This window comes from Eriocheir sinensis, chromosome 46, assembly GCF_024679095.1.
Source record: "Eriocheir sinensis breed Jianghai 21 chromosome 46, ASM2467909v1, whole genome shotgun sequence".
Classification (NCBI taxonomy): Eukaryota; Metazoa; Arthropoda; class Malacostraca; order Decapoda; family Varunidae; genus Eriocheir; species Eriocheir sinensis.
In genome coordinates this window covers 665545-687500 of record NC_066554.1, presented here as the reverse complement: position 1 = coordinate 687500, position 21956 = coordinate 665545, and the positions used below count along the sequence as shown (strand labels likewise).

The window sequence follows — 21956 nt, the reverse complement described above, 5'->3', positions numbered from 1 at the left end:
AATAAAAAAAGCAAACAGCCATGTACATTTCAAGTATATGCTTACTTAAATTGGATATGCACCCTATGCCTTCTTAAAGCATCTCTGGCTACCAGCATTGTGGAAAAATTAGATGAATTCAAGCAAGAATTATCTAAAGAAATATTTGTGGTTAAGGATGAGGTTGAATCAAGGGCTGAGAAGGTGCAGGAAGAGCTGGGATCAGTCGTTGACACGCTTAAACGTGCTGAGCATGCTGAATCCAGTTGGGCTGAGGTGGCGAAGAGAAGCAGGAGAGTCAAGAAGAATATCCTAGTTGTGAAATCTTCTGCCCAGGAAAGGAAGGCAACAGATATGAAGGATGAAGTTCACAGGCATAAAATGGCATTCTAAGAACTGATTCAAGATTCACAAATGGAGGTAATATTGTCATGAACTTTGACAATGAGAACACAAGGGATGAGGCAGCTCAAAAATTGGAGTCTGTTGAGCAAATTAGTACCAAGAATGTTGGAAAGATGAAACCAAAAATCACAATATGTAATGTGCATAAAGAGGAGACCAAGGACAAAATAAAGGAGCCCATCTTGGACTGCAATGAGTTCTTACACACAATTCGGGGTGTGGAGAATAAAATTGAGTTGATTTTTAGTAAGCCTGCGGCTGGCGGTATGATGTACTACATTTTGAGGTGCGACCCAACTGAGAGAGAGCTGATTTACAAGAATCATGACAAGTTAAAATTAGAATGGGGAATATATACAGTGAGAGACAGATACCATGCAATTATATGCTATCATTGTCAGAGATACGGCCATCTTGAGGCCAACTGCACTGACAAGAACAATGGAGAGACCCCAAAGTGTTACAAATGCTCTGGGATCAAAGGATTGCTCCGTGGCTGCGAAGAAATGCATAAATTGTATGAGGTACAAGAAGCCTGAAATTTATCACTCAGCAAATGACCAGTGTTGTGTAGTCCTTCCGACTGAAATTGAGAGACTTCGTAACATAACCGATCATGGCTATTAATTAGTGTTTGCATGCGTGCCTCCCCCCCTCCCGCGGTCCCGCTGCACACGACTTTCTACTCAAGCTCATCCCTTTACTGTCCAAATTCCTTACGCACGAGTTAACCAGCATTTTTACTCTTTAACCCCTCACGCTGGTAAACTCGGGAACAATCTTCCTCCATCTGTATTTCCTCCTGCCTGCGACTTGAACTCTTTCAAGAGGAGGGTATCAGGACACCTCTCCTCCCGAAATTGACCTATCTTTCGGCCACTTCTTTGGACTCTTTTTTTAGGAGCAGTGAGTAGCGGGCATTGTTGTCTTTTTTTTTAAACTAAGCTATTATTTTGCATTTAAGAATACTAAGCTATTATTTTGCATTTAGGAAACTAGGCTATTATTTTGCATTTACGAATACTAAGTTGTTATTATGCATTTAAGAAAACTAGGCTATTATTTTGCAGTTACTTTTCTTTTCTTAAGAGAAATTAATCTCCCTCTCTCTCTCTCTCTCTCTCTCTCTCTCTCTCTCTCTCTAGAATGCACACTGACGACCAAAGCCAAGCAAGTATTTAGCTTATGGAATGCAGAAAATCTTACAGAGCGTGCACTAGTGGAAACAAGAGCATCAATCGGCGGAATTTCAACCACAAATGGCTACAGTTGGCTGAAGATCCTTATAGGCACCCCCTAAAGACCTGACCTAGGTTAGACATGGGTCGCGGCGCTCCGTAGCGAGCAGTCCCCCTGGGCCAGTCTGTTGACCCCCTCCCCTTCACCTCTTCCCATTTTAGCAGAAACACAACATCGCAAGGAACTCTTTTTGTGACAGTAAGTTAAATTATGGTGATAAACAGTGAGTGCAGAGCGTGTGTGGAGACACTGGACACGTCGTCGTCGGTGTGTCGCCGCTGCACCCTTTCATCCCCCCCCGCCTACGCCCGAGGTCCTGCTCCATCCTGCTGTTGGTTAAGTCTGGTCAGGCGCAGTGCAGTGTTGAGGCCTCGTCACTCAGGTGGGGCAAGATGCAGCTCGCTCACCATCGAGGCTGTGCAGTTGTTCCCACGAACAGTAACGTCTCTTCCCTTCTTGTCTCGCTAGCTGCAGGGCATAGTGCGTCACCGCTAAGCCCATACCTGAGTGACCGCAAATTCCGCCTCTACCTGCCTCCCCGCCATCTGCTGCTACCTGACCACGCTTTTTGACATGGGGATGACCTCGGACTTAACCTACTCGCCATCCGGAAAAAGATTACTTTCCCGCGACTCATCGTTCACGACCACACCGCACTCTACCTCCCCACCGCACAAGCATCATCACAACTTTCCCACTGTTAATGTAGATTACCTACCCCCATAGACCCCTTGCATATTAAACTTTTCTTTTTAGTTATTCACAATGTAAATATAATATGTACATTTTTAGCTTAACGGATGCATTTTCTAAATAAACAGATTATTATTATTATTATTATTATTATTATTATTATTATTATTATTATTATTATTATTATTATTATTTTGTTCATGCCGAACCCAAAGTAAATGTACCCCCTCCCCTACTAACCTACTAATCGCCCATCGATTACCGAAAATGAAAAAAACATGCATCTCTTATATCCCATCTCTGAAGTTAATCCGCGGCTTCATGGCTTCAGTGTTTGCGATGAAGGTGGAGAAATAGATGAGGTATCTAAAATAATGCTGAACTCCATTGCCGAAAAACTATAACTTGACTGCCATGAGTTGCAAACATCAGGCATACATTTAGTATTCCTCTACTGCCCGTCCCTTACCAATCATGCCCGTCCAAGTGCCATCCTTCGTCAGTCTGCCCCACTGGCCGTCCACCGGGGCCACATAGTGATAGGTAAAGTTGGCCGCCGCTGCCAAGACATCTAGCAGTCGAACCTCCAGTCCACGGTATCTGTATACAGGCAAGCTCGTATCACCTACACTGCTATCTGCCTGCTCTACCTCCCCCTCCCCTACAAGTATCATTCTCAGCATTCATTGCATAAACATTACTCTCTCTGTAGTCTAAGCACCTGTTTTGTGTGGGTTTTCATCCGACCACGAAATATTTCTTCGTTCTTTGTTAGTTTGTGTGTGATGTGTGTGTGTGTGTGTGTGTGTGTTTGTGTGTGTGTGTGTGTGTGTGTGTGTGTAATTCACTACGGTCTGATCACGTGTTGGACTCGTAATCGCCAGCAGGTACCCTCCCGACATGAGCAAGTGCTCTTTATCGTCGATCTATGGGTACTGCCAGGACCTCACACACCACACCCCATCCCCCTTGCTCAAGGAGGGACAGTAACCACTCCTAATCAACGGAAAGAATCCGGCCTGAGCAGGCTCGAACCGCCGCCCTGTCGGGCCGTGAAGCCTGACAGCGGAGTGCTCTAACCAGTTGCACCACGGAGTGTGTGTGTGTGTGTGTGTGTGTTTAGAGATTGACCAACCTGGGAAGTCAAACGGGCAAAGCCTCAGTGGGTCGCCATAAGCTTACTTTCCGGGTCCTGTGAGCTGGTTGTCGGCGGACGTGATGAAGGGTTCGTAGGGTAAGGCGGCCACTGTAAAGGTGAAGCCCTGCAAGTTGTTCATTTTGTTCGCCGGGAAGAGCCGCTCCCCTTGCCTGACGGGGAGAGAGGGACCTCCTTGAGCATTTGGAGGTTACTTTCAAATTAAAAAACTTACTTTCAAATAAATAAATAAATTAAATTAAAAAACGTAATTAAACTGAAAACACTCCTTTTCCTCTCCTCCTCCCCCCTTCAATAGTCCTCCATCCCCCGTTTCAATAACCCCCTACTACATCCCCTTTTCCTCTCCCCCTCCCCCCTTCAATAACACCCTACTACACCCCTTTTCCTCTCCCCCTCCCCCTTCAATGCTTGACTAAATTTGACTTCGTTTGACTTCGCTTGACTAAATTTGACTTCGCTTGACAAAATTTGATTTTGCTTGACTAAATTTTACTTCGCTTGACTAAATTTGACTGTTCTTGACAAAACATCCAGCTTTGGACTGAAATCTAGTTTAAAGATAGTATGAGGGATCAGACTAGAGATTACTGTCAGTATAGCCTCAAGCACATGTTTCGGCTGGGAAGAGAAGGAGAGGTTTACAGGAGGAGAGGTGCACCATGGTCTTCCACAGAATGGAAGTTAGAGTAAAAACCGCGAATGTTGCAGAAATTCATGAAACGGAAGCTAGAAGAGTTATCAGGACACCTCTTATAGTCGGTGCCATAAAAAAGTTCGATCTGAGGGCATTTATGGCCCCTCCCCAATATGGGGATTCCGAGACAATGTTTCGTTTAGCCATAATGAATTTTGAATTTGGAAAGATATATCGTACCCCAATAAATTTGGTATCAATGGCTTCATAAAGACTTGTACTAGAATATGCGCAAATACAAATAGAGGAAAATATATATATAAACAATACAAACTTGTTTCAAGTCTCAGTATAGAGTATTGTAGACAACAAATCCTAGGTACCAACTCTTCCCCACTCGCTAGCTCGAAATTTTGTTAGCCAACTTTATTAGCAGAATGTATGTTTCGAAGCAAAATTTAGTGAGAATTCTTATGGTATCTTCAAAATCCTCTTACACCTATTAGTTCCCGAGTTACACCAAGAAACCTGTATTTTTTTCCTCTCCCGTCAGAGTAGGCAAACAATTAAAAATCACTCAAAGCTCCTCATCTACGCTCCTTAGAAAGGTTGCCATATGTCACCATTAAGAAACTTATCCCAACAAATGACACTCCCAAATTTGACGCACTTTCACCGAAAACTTAATTTTTAATAATTTTTTTTTACTTTTATGACGCGTTTCGCGTCATCGTGCGCCACGACCTTTTACCCTTTGATGACGCTAAACGCGTCATCGTGTGCGAGAGGGTTAAGGAATAGGAGCCAGGCCTGTCCTTTCACCTGCACCCACTACTACTAGTCTACTACATAATAATAATAATAATAATAATAATAATAATAATAATAATAATAATAATAATAATAATAATAATTGTAATAATAATAATAGTAATAGTAATAGTAATAGTAATGATAATGATGATGATGATGATGATAATAACTGCAGATTACCAATCAATGAGACAAAAATTATTCTGAAGTGAAACAAGCACTAACTTCACTTTCTCAGTGACAACAAGAAAGTAACTTTCTTTTTATGTCTCCATACGTCACGCGAACTATATTTCTTTATTTATAGGTTGGCCTTACCTAAAGCCCAAGCTCGGCTTCCACACACCGAGGGAGGAGGTGCCGTGTCTGTGGCTTCCGGTGAACAGGCTGGTGGTGTGCAGCGTCCAGACGTCGACCCCCGCCCGCACCGCCGCCACCACCTGAGGCGCAAATCTGTACCAGTGGAAGAACAAGGAAAATAATAAAGCAAAAGTTATATGAGAAGAAAATCATAATGCTTATAAATTAAGGTTGATTACTACTAATAATAACAATAGGTGATGATGATGATGATGATGATAATAACAACAATAATAATGATAATAGTAACAACAATAATAATGATAATAGTAACAATAATAATAATAATAATAATAATAATAATAATAATAATAATAATAATAATAATAATAATTGATAATGATAATAATTATAATTATAATAATAATAATAATAATAATAATAATAATAATAATAATAATAATAATAATAATAAAAATAATAATAATAATAATAATAATAATAATAATAATAATAATAATAATAATAATGATAATAATAATAATAATAATAATAATAATAATAATAATAATAATAATAATAATAATAATAATAATAATAATAATAATAATAATAATAATAATAACAATAATAATAATACGAAAATAATAGTAATGGTGATGACCATGATATTTTAACTGATTTGGGAAGGAGTAGAAAGGTAACCCGCTAACCATAATCTTTACATTTCTGCCCGGAATCGTGCCAAATCTATTCTCCGACTAACCAAAAACTCATTCATTAATAGAAAATGCCAAAACCTTGCTTCCTATAATTCTTCCCGTGACTTCTGGCATCTAGCCAAAAAGATTTTGTATAAATACCACGACACTTGACATCGTTGTATTCCAACGTTGTCATTCTACACATCGAGAGCCCAGCTCTCAAGGTCATGGAAGGCTCAGCAGGTGGGCCCATGGGTGGCCCGCTCCCGCCTCTGCCTCTCCCACCCCTCCCTTTCCCTGCCTCTCCACGTCGTCGTTGGCTGCACAACCACGAGAAAGAACTCAGTTACAATGTTAACAAGTACTTTTTAGACGAAAAAAACAACAGAGGATTTATTATACCACCCACAAGAGTAACTGCAAGAATAGCGAGTCACTAATGTTAGTGAAAGAACTATTGAAAGAGTCTGCGCTAAACTGGATCATGAGTGCATTACGGACAATATATGTTGTCTTATAGGCAGAGAGAGAGAGAGAGAGAGAGAGAGAGAGAGAGAGAGATGGAGGAGGAGGAGGAGGAGAGGAGGAGGAGGAGGAGAAAATGAAGGGAGGCTAATGGTGGTCCACTTCACACCTGATCTCTAATCCCACAACTGGAGACAGAGATGTGGCACCGTGGTACGGAAGGAGAGACCTCCGCGGAATCCTCACGTCCGCCAATTTCTCCTAGAATGACTGTAGGTATGTTAACAACTTCACCACGGAGGCATACTATGTTTAGAGAATTAGAATTCTGGTGTTAGTTATAGGCAGCTACAGTCCCTAATGCGAAAAGATCAATCAAAACACTGATTATTATAATTACCAAAGATGGAAATTTCAGCGAAGGGAGAGTAAGTGAAAATGTGCTCCACTTTGAGATTCAAATAAAGGTATTCTATAGTTGATGATGATAGATTAACAAAACAAAACAAAAAGAAAATCAGTCATTTAATCTGTATATCAGTCAATATCAGTCAATATATGAATTGAATGTGAAACAACAATGGAAGAGATGTTGGAAAGGTAATAATGGAAACGGAGGTTCCTAGCAATTTTGAGAAAGAATGAATGAGGAAGGAGCAAGAAAATAACAGAGACTGTCAGAGCGACAAGGCTACAAGCAAAAATGAATACGATTGGAAAAGATTAATCAAGAAAAAAAAAAAGATTGAGAAACACTATCAAAAGCTATAAAAAACTTATCATCTCAAATTACAACTCATGGTAGTGTGTTCACCTAAAGGTCGGGTGGAGGAGCAGTGACGAGGCATCAAGGGAATGGTTCCCGTTGGAAAGCAGCAGAAGTAAGGTGAGGGTGTTCCCTTCCCACAGGTGTGACTCTTCCTTAAACAGCCGCTGCCACGTCCCTCCGTGCGAAATCACTACAACCCCTCGGCACACTCTCGCGTCGCTCATGTCCACTTGGCTCTGCATGATAAAGTCTCTTGACTAATCCATAATTGGTGTTGAAGTCCAAGATGCCTCAAAATCTAGGACAATGACGTTAGATTCTACAAAGTTCCGGGGGTATATGTAACGAATACACGTTGCAAGTTATTACTGGATATAGCCTCACCTTCAGGTTAAGAGAAGAAGCTGCATCCAGTTCGGCGAGATTAATGAGGGAAAGACCGTAAGGGTGGTGGAGCAGGGCAGACGGCAGAGGTGTGAGGGCATCTGGAGAGTCGTAAAGCAGCACCACGGCGCATCCTGCCATCTCCCTCGCTACCACCTCCGACAGGAGCGACCGCGCCTCACTCTCCTCAGAGGCCGCCCTGGGAACCTATCAGGAGAGCGAGATGAAAGGCAGAGGAAAGTAGAATGCATTCAAACAAAACTACTACCACGCCCATTGCATGTCCTACTACTGCTTGGACAACAAACTACAGCATCTCCAATATTATTACAACTATAACAACTACAACTATAGTATACAACTACTACTACTACTACTACTGCTACTACTACTACAACTACTGCTACTACTACTACTACTACTACTACTATACTACTACTACTACTACCTACATCACCACCACTACTACTACTACTACTACTACTACTACTACTACTACTACTACTACTACTACTACTACTACATAAAAGATACCTCCACCCATGTTTATTTTCCCAACACATGATCATGGTGGGCTCCATAGCTTGGAGGTCATTAGCCCCAGCTCTGTTCGGTAATGACTGTGGCATCCAACCATATCACTAATACTACTTAGCACTAAATCGATACATAACACCCTATCATCTATTGCGTCTAGATCCCCCTTTCCTTCCCTACTCATGTCACTCCCGACCCACCCTAATGTCACTCTCCACCACTGTGGCTTCATAGTCCATATTGGAGATGTTGGTGGCTTTTGGGCCAGAGTGTCTGGTGCCCCTGAGACATAGGATGGCCGACCTGAGCAGGGAGAACGAGAGACGACACTTCTGTCTTTGTGAAACATCTGATAACCCGTCATTTCAAGAGTATCAAGATGCTTTTTCAAATAATTCTGAGCCCTCTGTTTTTTTTTTAAGAACTGTCCTCTTAAACAGCGGGCTCTTTTTTTCTTTTTTGTGCCCTTCAGCTGCCTTTCTCCTGTAAAAAGAAAATGTTCCTTCTTTTCACTTCGCCTTATTTTGTATATATAATTTCTCTTACTTTATCAGCTCAGGTCTTTCATGAACATGTCTTTGTTATTTGACAAACACATTATTACCCTTCTTTGTCATCGGCAAATATGTGACAACCAACGTACGGTTCATATTGACCAGGAATTTATTTCCTCGGTCCTAAGACTGCAAAACACTGACACACACACACACACACACACACACACACACACACACACACACACACACACACACACACACACTTTCAAGAAGACAACATGTACATTTCTCATAACTTATACCAGGTTAAACGTATGAAAGGTAACATACACATGAAACATTAATAAAGTAAAAAGTAAAAATGTATAAATAAACGAGACCGCATAAATGGAAAACGATAAAATACGGTAGGATACAAACCACGACATATAGGAAAACCCCTCTTGATAATACCATACACTGTTATATAGGATAAAACTTCTGGATTATTTTGCATGTCGCATTTGTGAGGAATTGGTCTGAAAATAGATCGTGTATATATTAATAAAGCCATACGTTTGTCATGAATGTTGTGTTCTTGGGCATTGCACATATGTTTCAATCTTCACGAGACCACTCACACAGCCTCTCACCAAGGCGGCAGGCGGCCTCGTCCCGCCTATTCCACTTGCCTGTCTCACATGCCAAAAGGTGGCTCTCACATGATAACGTGTAAAGGATATTCTGTGTTTTTTCTTAATCTAATGTCTTATTATAAGCTGGGTGTATTGAAAATTCTGGGTCCCCCAAGAACAACTTTGCACGTAGTGCGAAATGTATGGTTTTATATGTACTTTTACTCGTAGAATTAGAATTAACTTTAAGATAATGCTGTATTATGTAAATTAAGATTTTTTCAGGATCTTTTTAATATTCTGACTCGTTTTCCCTTTCTTAATTTTAAAACACATAACGATAAAATCAATTCATAATTGGTGAAAATGCTTAATCTAGGAGTAACTTAGTCCATGAAATTATACAGTTATCAGAGGGCGTGGCAGTGTGAGGGCGGTGAGGTGCAGGTTTAGACAAGCAGCGTCCACTCCTGGCTTTGGTACTCACTGTTCAGTGCTCAGTGCTCAGTGCCTGGAGTATCGTGAATATGGTTAGTCTTTTTGTGTATTGCTCCTCATTTTTACCTCAGAATGTTATTTTTTTTGGTCTGGTCACTATTCCATATGTTATAGTGGCATTTCCCCTTAATCCATTTTCAGGCCACACAGTCTAATAGCATCTTGTAAAGTTCGTGATTGTTTGAGCTATCTAGATTAAATTTTGTTACGTGTGAGGCAAGCTTTCTCCTAAAAAGACAAAGAAAGCTAATTACTGAAGAAGGAGAAACCACATAAACATTGCTCTTGGTGATCAGGATAGGGTTTGGGCACCTCGTGTTTCTTGCACTGCCTCTATAACCACTCCAACACAATGAGTGAAAACTGCCGAGCCATGCCATCTGCTAATGCAGAGATTTGGCATAAGGGGGTTGTAAAACCGCGAATCCCATGTTAAATTCCTTATGTTCTAAGTGTAACTCCTACCTTATTTATGGGCCGAGTTCTTTCATTCAGAAAAAGCATTTTAATCAGGAAGGATAGGAAATTAACACTTGCTATCGTTTGGTTTTAAACAACAGTAAAAAATATTTTTTTAAAGTTCGATTAAAAAAAAAAGACAAATATTTCTCAAAAATCAAAATCAATTTCAAACAATAGTTTCGATAGAAGACCCTATTCCCAACACATACTTTCATAAGCTGCAGTAGGAAACATGTGTATAACAAGAAGTGCAAAAGAGGAGATATTTTTAAAGTGCAAAAAACATGGTTTTGAGAAATCAAGCGAATAACTTGAAGCAGTTAGTATAATTTACCTATTGCAGCTACGGAAAGTCAGGTCAGGTCGCTCTCCACACCTGTGACGGCGGCGTTGCCACGTGGAGTTTGGAAATATCTAATAAATAGGACGGAAAGAGTGTAACACTGGTGTTTTGCGTAAATGTGTATCTATGTTTACAGAGCGCTACGTCGTGAAGGTAGATACAGGGGAGAGGTAGTAAAATAAAGGGCAAACAATTATCCTTTCTGCGAAGCACGCGCGTTCGCACAGCAATCACCAATCAGAGAGAGACCATTTCCTGATTTTATTTGCCTTCATTTTGCCATCCGCTTTTGTTTGTTTTCTTACTAATTTGCATTTTCGTATTCGTTATAGTGACTGCCAGTATTGATCTCTTCATCTCGGCTTTTGTACTACTCAGTTTCCTTTCCACAGCCTTGGTCAATATCCACGTCTGACCTGCATATCATGACGGGGAGAACGCATTGATTGAAAACTCTTCACTTCGAGGACAACGGTAGAGAGCTTCTGAATATGTTACTTTGCTTTCCGAAAGCACTCAGGTCCAGTCGTGTACTATTATTTATTTCAGGTTCTTAGTGGGGGTGGATGGCGTCAGTTGTTCCACGTACACATATTCATTTATTTTGTGTGGGGCTTCCTCTTTTTCGATTTGACTGATGAACATTACTTTAGAATCTTGTTTTCTCATTTTCATGCCTAATTTTATAATTACCCTTTTAATTCTTCTACCACATGCTGCAGTTCGCTTTTAAGTTCACAAAAAAATAACGTCATGAGGTACCTAATTGAAGATGACGTATGTAATAGCTTCCTGTTCTGGTTTCCTTATTTTACTCGTTAATCTATTTGAAATTTTCTAACCACACTGGAAACAGTTATCATCCTTTTTTTTCAGTACATGCATGAAGTCTCAGTTCCATCTCTGTATGTATTCATTAACTCTACACTTGATTTCCTCCTTATCCAATCGTCAAATCATATTCAGCACGACTGCTGGTTTCACTGAGTCGAATGCTTTCTCGTTGACAGGATTACACACGAAGTGTAAGAGGTATGTGTCTCAATATTATGATGACGTAAACTCGCCAGACAGTGACGCGTTTTCTTGTAGTTTGGTTTATAATCCAGTCAATATACGAAAAATTACCCCCTTACCCCCCAAAAATTGATATAAAAGGTTTCTCAACGGATTCTGGTACCATTGAGCATGCTAAATGACATACTAAAAATATAGTAATATCCAACTTCCGGAAATGGTATATACTCAAGATGGCGTCCAATATGGCTGCCGAGAGCTTACAATGGCTATGTTTCACTAACTATTCACCCAAAGAAGATGGTTTTGATGTCTGACCCTGTGTTTTATGGGCCGAGAAATCACACTTTATAAATAAATTTGACATTGGTTAAATATTTGACCAATGGGAGCGAAAAAAATAAACTTATTCAATAAGTAGGATACACCGAAATTTTGAAATTTGCAGATTTTGTTAGATCTTGTAGAGAATGCCTGAACCACATGATAGTGTCAGATAAAGCAGATGATAATCTACATTTGGCAGCAATGATTGAAGAATCTGAAGAAATGTATACTGCACTGTTGAATGGTAAAAGGACATTAGAAGCTGTACTCACATCAGAGACCCTCAGTAAAATATATGTAGAGCTGCAGAAAAGGAAGATGGAACTGGACACTACATCAAAGACAAGTCAGTTATGGCTGAACTACCAAAGCATGGTAGAAGTTGCTAGGTCACTCATAAAGGTTGAACGAACAGGTTCGTGGCTGATGCACCTTCCTGCTGTTTCTGATTGTTTGACAATATTCGCTGAAGCTGGACATTACAACTACTTAAAATCAGCTTACTTCTATGTCCAAAAGATGGCTCATTTGCACATCAGTCACCCAGAAGTATACAAGAAATTTGAAGAGGGTTTTTATGTTATACGTCGCAGCAGCAAGTTTTGGGCAGGCCTCAGCGCGGATCTTGTTATCGAGACAACATTGATGAGGGCAATGAAGATCACTGGAGGTATGACACGGAGAAGTGGATTGGCTGAAAATCAGAGAGCCCTTTGAACTATGTCACAACTTATAACAGCAGAGTACATCGCAATGCAGTTCACAAACTTGCCATACATAACATTTGAGCAGCACAAAAATTTGACTGAGGCAAGGATGAAGAGAGATGCTGCTGACTTGGAGAAGGTCAGGTCAAAACTTGTCCTTCATTCACCATTCTCCCCAGACCCCTCTTTAAGGAGCATTGTCACTGGTGTTGTGGCTGAGGAAGGAGTGAATGTGCATGAACATGATACTGTTGGACGTAAGATCATGCAGAAAGTGATTGGACAGCCTGTATTCAAGTTTTCATTCGCTAAGAAAAATAAAGCCATTACATTTGGGCAAAAATCTGCAGCTTGCATAACTCTCAAGAAAGAGAAACCAGTTACAAGACAATCCCAGACCTGTTTGATGTGCATTCCAAGAGTACGAAAGCGCTAAACACAAACACTGATGAAAGCCTTAAACAAATAATACTTACTCATGCAAGAAGTTTATGAAACCTATGTATGATGTGTGTATAAAAAGAAATATAAGACAGACACCCAGCACAGCTCACGCCGGAGCATGATGGAACGAACTTGAACACACTCACGACCGCCGTATGTAAGTTGCTCCGCTCTAACACAGCCGCCGCCCCGGCCAGGCCGAGCAAGAAACACGCCAGCATACAAAGCATTGCTCTACTGGCAACTCTCGGCCAAGGAGTGACGCGGCCCGCTACGTTACGTTCCCTTTTGTATCCAAGACACCACCTCTCATCACTCCACTAAAGAATATTTCCGAAGAATGATTTTGTACTGCTGGATTATATGGCCGTCATGTGTTTTATTTACTTTTAGAGTAGAGGGAAGAGTATTGAGTACTCTGAATAATTGACACCGATGATTTTACTTTTACACCAAATGCAAATAATTAGACTGAATGTTAAGAGGAGTAGAGATAACAAAGATTCCATACCTTGACGTTATGATGTTTAGTAGAAATTGAGCCTCATGAGATATCAATATGATTAAGGATTAAACAGCAGAAGTATATAGCACCAAAGTCAGTCTATTCCCCCCTGCCCCACTGTGGTCCCTGGCTGCCGCGCTCAGAGACATGACATCGCACCCCTCAAGCTGCGTGACAAATGTACGTCGCAGCTCCTGGGCCGCATGTATTATTCAGGTCTCTCTTCTTTTACTGATTTTTTCCATTACATGCACGGTGACGCAAAGACTGACACCACATATGTCACTCATCTTTCACTGCGGCTTTTCTCTCCCAAGGTGTCACACTAGTCCATTCATTTATTCATTTGATCCTTTTTCTTACCTTATGTGTGTGTGTGTATATATATATATATATATGTTTATATATATATATATATATATATATATATATATATATATATATATATATATATATATATATATATATATATATATATATATATATATATATATATATATATATATATATATATATATATATATATATATATATATATATATATATATATATATATATATATATATATATATATATATATATATATATATATATATATATATATATATATATATATATATATATATATATATATATATATATATATATATATATATATATATATATATATATATATATATATATATATGGTTTCTTAAGGGGCCTGGTGGTCGGCCCAAGCCCGTCATGGCGCACGCAATTTTTATGGTAGCGCCAGTTATGCTTGGCTCATGCTGTCCCCTGGAACTCATTCTTGATTCACTTGGATGGTTTCTTCTAGAGTGAGTGAGTAATTGATTTTTAAAAGTTTGGCCAGGCATCCTCTATCTTGCAATCATCTGACATTTGTATTTCTGTTAGTTTTTTATCGCATTTCTAAAAACAAATCTCTTTTGTAATTAGGCACCATTATTTCACTTTCAGTCACTGCTGTTCGAGCTGTAATGTTGATGCGTACTAATTCATAATCGGAAGAAGAGAGAGAGAGAGAGAGAGAGAGAGAGAGAGAGAGAGAGAGAGAGAGAGAGAGAGAGAGAGAGAGAGATTCGTTGACAATTTAAATTCAATTTCATATCAGAGCGCGCTTATTGTTCGTGTTTGTAATGACATTCTTTTATATTTTTCAGAGCTTGTCCATTACTCATCTTCGCCTCACCCTTGCCCTCGCTCGTCTTACCCTGAAAGGTCCTTCTGAATAATGGAAGAGTCGCGTGTCAACTTCTCGCCTGCCAGGTTTTCTAAATTCCTTGTCAGACTGACCTTACACGCACTACCCTGGCCAGACTACTTCCATCTGCTGCCATCGGTCTCCGCAGACTGTTCAACACGAGTTTCTGTAGTTGTTTCTATAATAAACAAAAACACGGAAAGTTATGCATTCTTATAAAATTAGATTATTTTAAAAGGTCGATACTAAACGTTTGAAGGTTTTCCTCATTGTGATTATGCTTCTTTTTCTACTTTTGATATTCAGCAGCGTTGCGTTCAGCCTACATCAGTTGTAACAGTTTTGATATTAAAGGGAGACTCTCGGTAGTGGTGCGGAATTATATTATTTCAGGGTTTCCTTGTCCCTACTCACGGCTAGTAGTTCGCCCAAGCCCCGATCTGGACTGACGATCCTTCTCCGTCGAACAATAATCCCCGCCAGTTAGAATAAGATTAACCGAGTGGCAGATTTCCTATATGCCTTCCCATCGGGTGAGCCTGCCGCCTGTGATAGGTACAAGACAAAATCTGAGATCCTCTGGCATCCCGAAGGGAGGAAGGCCTCCTAGCCTCTCGTCGTTTTGTTTTAGCGGTGACCTGGGTGTTGCAAAGGCGGCCAGCGCCATTGGAACCAGGCTTGGAATAAACTTTAAGTGGTTTCTAAGTGTGGGCTAAACATTCAAAGTTTCTCGGAGAGTAAGCAACTGTTTTACTTAAAGAATGTGCTCATAAGGCTAAAGATGGCTCTAATGTGACTGACTGAGACTGTGCTAGTATCACATATTCACTATTTTGACTCCCGATGCCTCCCGCCGTTAGAAAATGTCGCCATCTACGGCGGTCGCCATGCCTCTTCCCGACCATCTTCAATTTATCCCGGGAATCGTTTACGGCATCAATATAATTATCTCACCAACCGTCGCGGCGCGTCAGGCCACACGCCGACGGTTTTGAAAATTTCAAAACAATCGGCGCCCTCCCTAATAGCTGCCATCCGACGGCAATAAACAAATTATGTCCATCTCAACAACGTCGTAACAATGTCGTTTTGACGTCGGCAATGGTCGGCATTTAGGAATATCTACTTACGATGGTCGTAACGTAAGTCTGGCAGCACAGTCTCCCAACTGACCGCACGCAGATGTGGCGACGGCGCCGCCCCGACAATCTGTGTGGAGAAGTAATGATCGTAGAGTGATCGCTAGTCGCAGGCCAGGCTCTAGGGAGTTATCTCCCTATCTCCTGTTGCCCGACGCCACCTGACAGGTGCACCCCACACTCACCAGCGATCACTATTGCACCATCACCACCCTTGCTGTGGCGCCACCCATTCCCCAACTCTCGCCCCCGCGGTGGAACGTCAAGAGAGCGGACTGGAGCCACCCTCGAAGAATGGTGGTCCACCTACGAGCCGTCCACAGACCTACACCGGCAAGAGAGGGACCTGACGGCGGCCATAGAGAGGGCAGCAGACGCGGCAATCCCCAGGAGCACCTCAAGCCGCCGCCGACGCCCCGACTGGTGGTTCTATAACGAGGAGGTGCGGGAACACAACCACCGTGTCAACATGCACAGGAAGCTGTACAGGAAGCACCTTAACGCCACCAACCTGAGGCTCCTGCAGGACTTGGTGGTTCGTGCGCGGCAGGTGTCCCTAAAAGCCAGAGGCAAAATGGTTGGAATGGTGCGCCACCTTTAACCAGCACACCTCCCTAGGCCAGCTGTGGAAAAGCCTCAGGTGCGGCGCCGCCCCGCCAAGCCGCCCACCCTCACCCACGCCAGGAGGCAGAAAGGATGGTAGACACCTTCACCACGAGGGACTCCAGTGACCGGCTCCCCCCACAAACCCGCTAACTCCAGCAGCAACTACGGCCGCAGCACGACGCGACGGTCAGGGAGGCGCGGGACGTGTCTGACGTGACGAACCAGCCCTTCACGCCACAGGAACTGGTCAGGGCGATGAGAGGGAGAGACACAGCCGCGGGGGCGGACGGCATGACCTACTCCATACTGGCACACGCCGGGCCCGCCGGAGACGCCGCTTTGCTGGCCTTGCTCAACGCGTCGTGGCTGGCAGGCCGCCTGCCGCCAGCTTGGAAGGACGCTGACATACAGCCCATCCCCAAGCCCATGGAGCCAAACAGCTTCCGGCCAGTCTTCCTCCTGAGCTGCATAGGCAAAACTGCCGAAAGGATGGTGCTGTCTCGCCTCCAGTGGCGCATGGGAAGTCCGTACCCCAACGTGTTTGGCTTCACTAGGGGCCAGAGCACAGCAGACAGACTCATCATCCTGCTGGCCCACACCAACAACCGACCCACCATCACGGTCTTCCTCGACCTAGAAAAAACCTTCGAGCTAGCCAGCCCACACGCCATCCTCGCCGCCCTCGTGAGAAAGGGGATCCGAGGACGCCTACTCGCCTGGCTCCAGGACTACCTCCAACAGCGGCGGGCCAGGGTCAAGTTCCAGGGCTTGAAATCCTCCTACAGGGGCTTCGAGAACGGGACCCCCCAGGCCAGGGCGGCCTACTCAGCCCATGCTTGTTCAACCTGCTGATGGAGCAGCTGGTGGCGCTTCCTTTCCGGGAGGGCACCACCCTCCTGAGCTAAGCCGACGACCTCTCCCTCGTCGTCACCGGGAGGGGCAACAAGCACGCCAGGGCTCAGGAGCCCCTTGACCTCATCACCGACAAGTGCGAGGAGCTGGGGCTCAAGATCTCACCTTGGAAGTCCCGGGCCATGGCCATCAGGGATACCACGCCTGCCGCACAGCTGCGCGTCCAGGGAGTCGGGCTGGCCTGGACATCTTCCTACCAGTACCTCGGGGTGTGGATAGACCAGCAGTTGTCCTTCACACAGCAGGTCACCTACTTGAGGGAAAGGACGCAGGCCCGGCTCAACGTCATGAGGGCTATGACGCGGCCGTGGGCGGGCGCCGCTTCTCCGTTCTCCGGCTGTACTACCCTGGTGGATTACAGTGCACTTGTCCTCGTAGCCCTGTCCCGGCACCAGCAGCGACGCCTCGAGGTGGTGCAGAAAAACGGCATGAGGACCATGTTGGGAGCACCGAGGTAGTCCACCTCCTGCGTGATGCAGAATGAGACCCAACTGGTGCCCCTCACCTGCAGGGTGGACTGCATCAACTATCGTACTAAGTGTAGGAATGATAGCGTACTATGTAAGTGTAGGAACTAGCGTACTAAGTGTAGGAGCTCGCAACCCATTACGCGTGTATAGTTTGGACTCCACAGCGATAGGTAGAGCAGAGTGTGAAAGGATTTGGGAGTGTTCGTGAACTCTGACCTAAAACTAAGGAAACAATGTATTAGTGCGAGGAATAGGGCTAACAGGACGGTAACCAACAACAGTGCAGAGGTCAGCCTCAGACTCTATATTGCGTTAGTTAGGCCACACTTAGATTATGCTGTCCAGTTTGGGTGCCCACACTACTGAATGGACATCAACTTGCTAGAATCAGTTCAGAGTAGGATGGCCAAGATGATTCAAGGACTGAGGAGCCTCCCATATCAAGATAGGCTAAAACATCTCAACTTACATTCACTAGAAAGACGAAGAGTGCGGAGAGATCTGATAGAAGTATTCAAATGGGTCAAGGGCTACAACAAAGGTGATATAAGTAAAGTACTGAGAATTAGCCAGCAGGATAGAACACGCAGTGATGGACTTAAATTAGAAAAGTATAGATTTAGGAGGGAAATAGGCAGGCATTGCAAAGCTTAGTAATAGGGTGGTGGGGGAATGGAATAGACTCGGCAATCACATATAGTGAGTGCAGGGACGATAGCTTGGTTTAAGAGTAGACTGGATAGCTACATGGACGAGGATGACAGGTGGTATACTGGGGGGAATCTGGAGCTGCCCCGTGTAGGCCATTAGGCCTCTTGCGGTCTCCCTATATGTTCTTCTGTTCTTAAGTGATGCTGGATGGGTCAGTGAGCTACTCATCACAGACATCAATCAAGGGAATGCTTCCACGGTGTGCATCATCACAGCTAAGGTAAGATATTTTATATGTAGTGGGATTGTTTAATGTACGTAGTATCTATATCAGTGGTTCTTAAGCTTTTTGATACTGTTATCCCCACAGAGTTATATACCTCTGTGGTGACCCCAGGCAGTGTTTTGATAAATCACCTTGTTGTGGGTACAACTTGAATTATTTTGACAAATATTAGTCTACCTCTGTAGCCGATTAGATTTTTATTTTATCGGTGGGTCGGTCATTTATCCACAGTTCTTGCGATTTATGGCCGCTTCAAGCTCACTTTTCTTCGATGTGGATTTTTTAGGAAATCTGTAGAATGAGACATTGTCTCTATCTTCCTTATTTGAACAGCCATAAGCCCAACACTGCTTAACCATCGTTGCGGTGTTCGCGGTTGCCACGGCCAGCCAACGGTTTGTTATTGTTTACATGGGATCGTGACGTCACGTTCATACCATCTATAGGGCTGAGCAACTCCCGCTTCTTTGCCCTCTCACCTCCTAGTCTGCCCCGCGCTAAGAATGTTAACCCGTAAATACACCCGTTTTCTTTCTGGGTGACCTCACCGAGAGGAGCGGAGACTAAATAAGAGTCGAAGTCTGGACAATAGTAAAGCATAACAGTACAACACGAAACACGAATAATGCAGTGGGAGATATATATATATATATATATATATATATATATATATATATATATATATATATATATATATATATATATATATATATATATATATATATATATATATATATATATATATATACTACCTTAATGTTGTCTCTATTTTTTTATCAATATTTTCAAGCTAACTTCAATCTTGTTAACAGCATGCCTCCCTCCACCACTACCGCGGCCCCGCAGCTGAAAATTCTCTTTCCTAGCTCACCTCTGTGCCGACTCTGGGCCAAGACAACCCAGCGACTTTTAGACCCCCTTCACACTGCCGAATCAGCATCCGGCGATCGTTTCTAGACCTCTTTCCGACTATGTGCGACCCTTTCACATCAATATTTCATACCCAAGACCTCGTAAACCCCGAGTCGCTGGGTTGTCGTGGCCCAGAATCGGCACAGTGTGAAAGGGGCTCAAGATGTCCAAAGTCCTTATGCAAGAGTTAACCAGTATTTTCTTTCTTTCATGGAAAACTCTGGAATAGCCTTTCTTCGTCCATATTTCCATCTTCCTTTGACTTGAACGCTTTCAAAAAGGGAGTATCAGGACATCCCATTAGCTAAATCCGACAATACGCTTAACTTTTTTTTCCTTACTGGAACAGGTCCTAATGGACTCTATTTGTGCTCTTGAGCTGCCACATTTACTGTAGAAAGAAAGAAACTTGTTAAAGGAAAAGTGTAAGGATCGCAGTTTCTGGTGATCATTGGTGTGGTGGGTCTTAAGGAGATACATCAACCAGTAGCAAAGGACGTAGATTGGAAACCTGTTATTCAAGCTGCCTGACATAAAACAAAACTTTAGTGGAGAAGTATTGTAGTATGCAAATCAAAATTATCTCTACCTTGCTTAGCAATAGGAACGAGGTCAGTGATCTCACCAGTTAGTGTATAAAAAGCGTGAGTATGTCTAAGTAATGGCTACACATTTTTCAACCTCACATGATATCCATCGCTTCCACGAGCAACGATCTTGAGTGCCACAGTCATCACACCAGGCAGTCACATCCGTTACTTTCCCACCTCATGATTGCTTCAGCAAAACAGTCTTATGCCCACCATCATGGGAGCTGCCGTTGCCACTGTCGGCATTACTACCACTCCATTTTTTTTCTTTTTTTTTTTTGCTATCGTCATATTTTTTTCTAAAGATTTCATATCGAAATTGCCACTTTAAAATTAATATAACCACCTCAGTTACCGAAGCTGTCACCTATATCAGTGCTGCCCATCATCTATACTAGCTCCATTTCCGCATCCAGTATCATCACTTCTACGGTTGCAACCACTTGCATTATCATCTCTGTTCTCTTCCTTTTTACTACAAAGACGATTATCATGCAATAACCATTTATCTTCACAGTTACTGCATCTGCAACAATTAGCTCAGAAGCCCCGTATTCCTCTGTCCTTTCATGTTACATCCAACCTTGTCTAATACAACCACTGTAATTAAAAACACTTCCTTTAACACATAGCCTCCTCTTTACACACAATCACATTTCATTGTCACACTCATTGTCGCCACGACAGGGACTACCAATCTCTTCCCTGTCGCCGCCAAGGTTTCCACACATCACACTCGCATCACCATTACTATTTTCATCTGAGCAGTTTTGTAAATAATAAATGTGACCTGTAATGTTTTTCTAAACAAAGTTTTTTATATAAGTAGGATTTATTACGTTAACAGGACCTTGCTGGATCACTACCTAAGGGCGTTGAAAAGAATTTTCTACGGTTTTCTTCAACCTCGCTTGGCACCAGCTTCTCGCTCCCTCTCCACGCCAATCTCATTCAAGGGCGGTATTTTGTATCATCGAAATATACCGTGTGTGCTATTCATATTTACGGCCTATGAGAATATGCCCTTCTAAATCTTAATCACGAGGCTCAGATCAACGGCCTCAACCCAAATCGTACATTAAACCATGAAACAGGCACATAGGTGCAATGAGGTGCCCGTGCAGTAGGGTGTACTCTGAGCGGTCTAATTCATTATAGTAAATCATATTACGCGATCCCTATATTTTCCATATACACACGTTAACAAAAAGCAGTATGTACGAACTGGCGACTCCTGCCAAACAGAGCCAACAATGAAGGAATAATTAGATGAACAGTCAGATGAAGCAGTCAGTCACAGCAAATTCTTAACCACTGCCTCTGATTTATTGGTTAATGATGAATTATTTATATACAAATGCAGAAAAGCATCCACGGAGTGTAGTTTCGGGAGCTGGAATAACCTGGATGCGCTGTCGGGCAACCAAACACCACCAATATGGCGTTCAAGGAAAGGATACCAAAGCTGCCCTTTTTTTGTCTGTGTGGCTTGCAGTGATGACGCAAGAAGAAAGGAGGAGATGACAGGAAAAAAACCCAGTAACTAAATGACTATGGGGTTCCCTCGGAGAGTGCATAATAGGGAGAAGCGCTGCATGCAGAGTCATCCCGCTCGCCTGAAGCATTTTGAACACGAATGAACGCAGGAGAATTAGTATACACACTGGCAGCACGAAGAAGGTCCGCAT

General features: G+C 42.7%; 1 protein-coding gene across 2 annotated transcripts in view; it reads right to left on the bottom strand.

Moving 5' to 3' along the window:
- LOC126980965 (glutamate receptor ionotropic, delta-2-like) overlaps positions 1 to 21956 on the bottom strand; it is a 104672-nt gene that overhangs the window by 9250 nt on the left and 73466 nt on the right. Inside the window, exons 1-6 of one of the 2 annotated variants that reach the window (XM_050831451.1) lie at positions 13137 to 13235; positions 7545 to 7751; positions 7206 to 7396; positions 5241 to 5375; positions 3499 to 3624; positions 2786 to 2916 (exon numbers count right to left, since the gene is read on the bottom strand). In XM_050831451.1, the coding sequence (XP_050687408.1) occupies positions 2786 to 2916; positions 3499 to 3624; positions 5241 to 5375; positions 7206 to 7396; positions 7545 to 7751; positions 13137 to 13220 (874 nt within the window). In that variant the 5' untranslated portion in view covers positions 13221 to 13235. Of the gene's footprint in view, positions 1 to 2785; positions 2917 to 3498; positions 3625 to 5240; positions 5376 to 7205; positions 7397 to 7544; positions 7752 to 13136; positions 13236 to 21956 lie in introns of those variants that run through there. The other variant, XM_050831452.1, reaches the window with a different exon arrangement.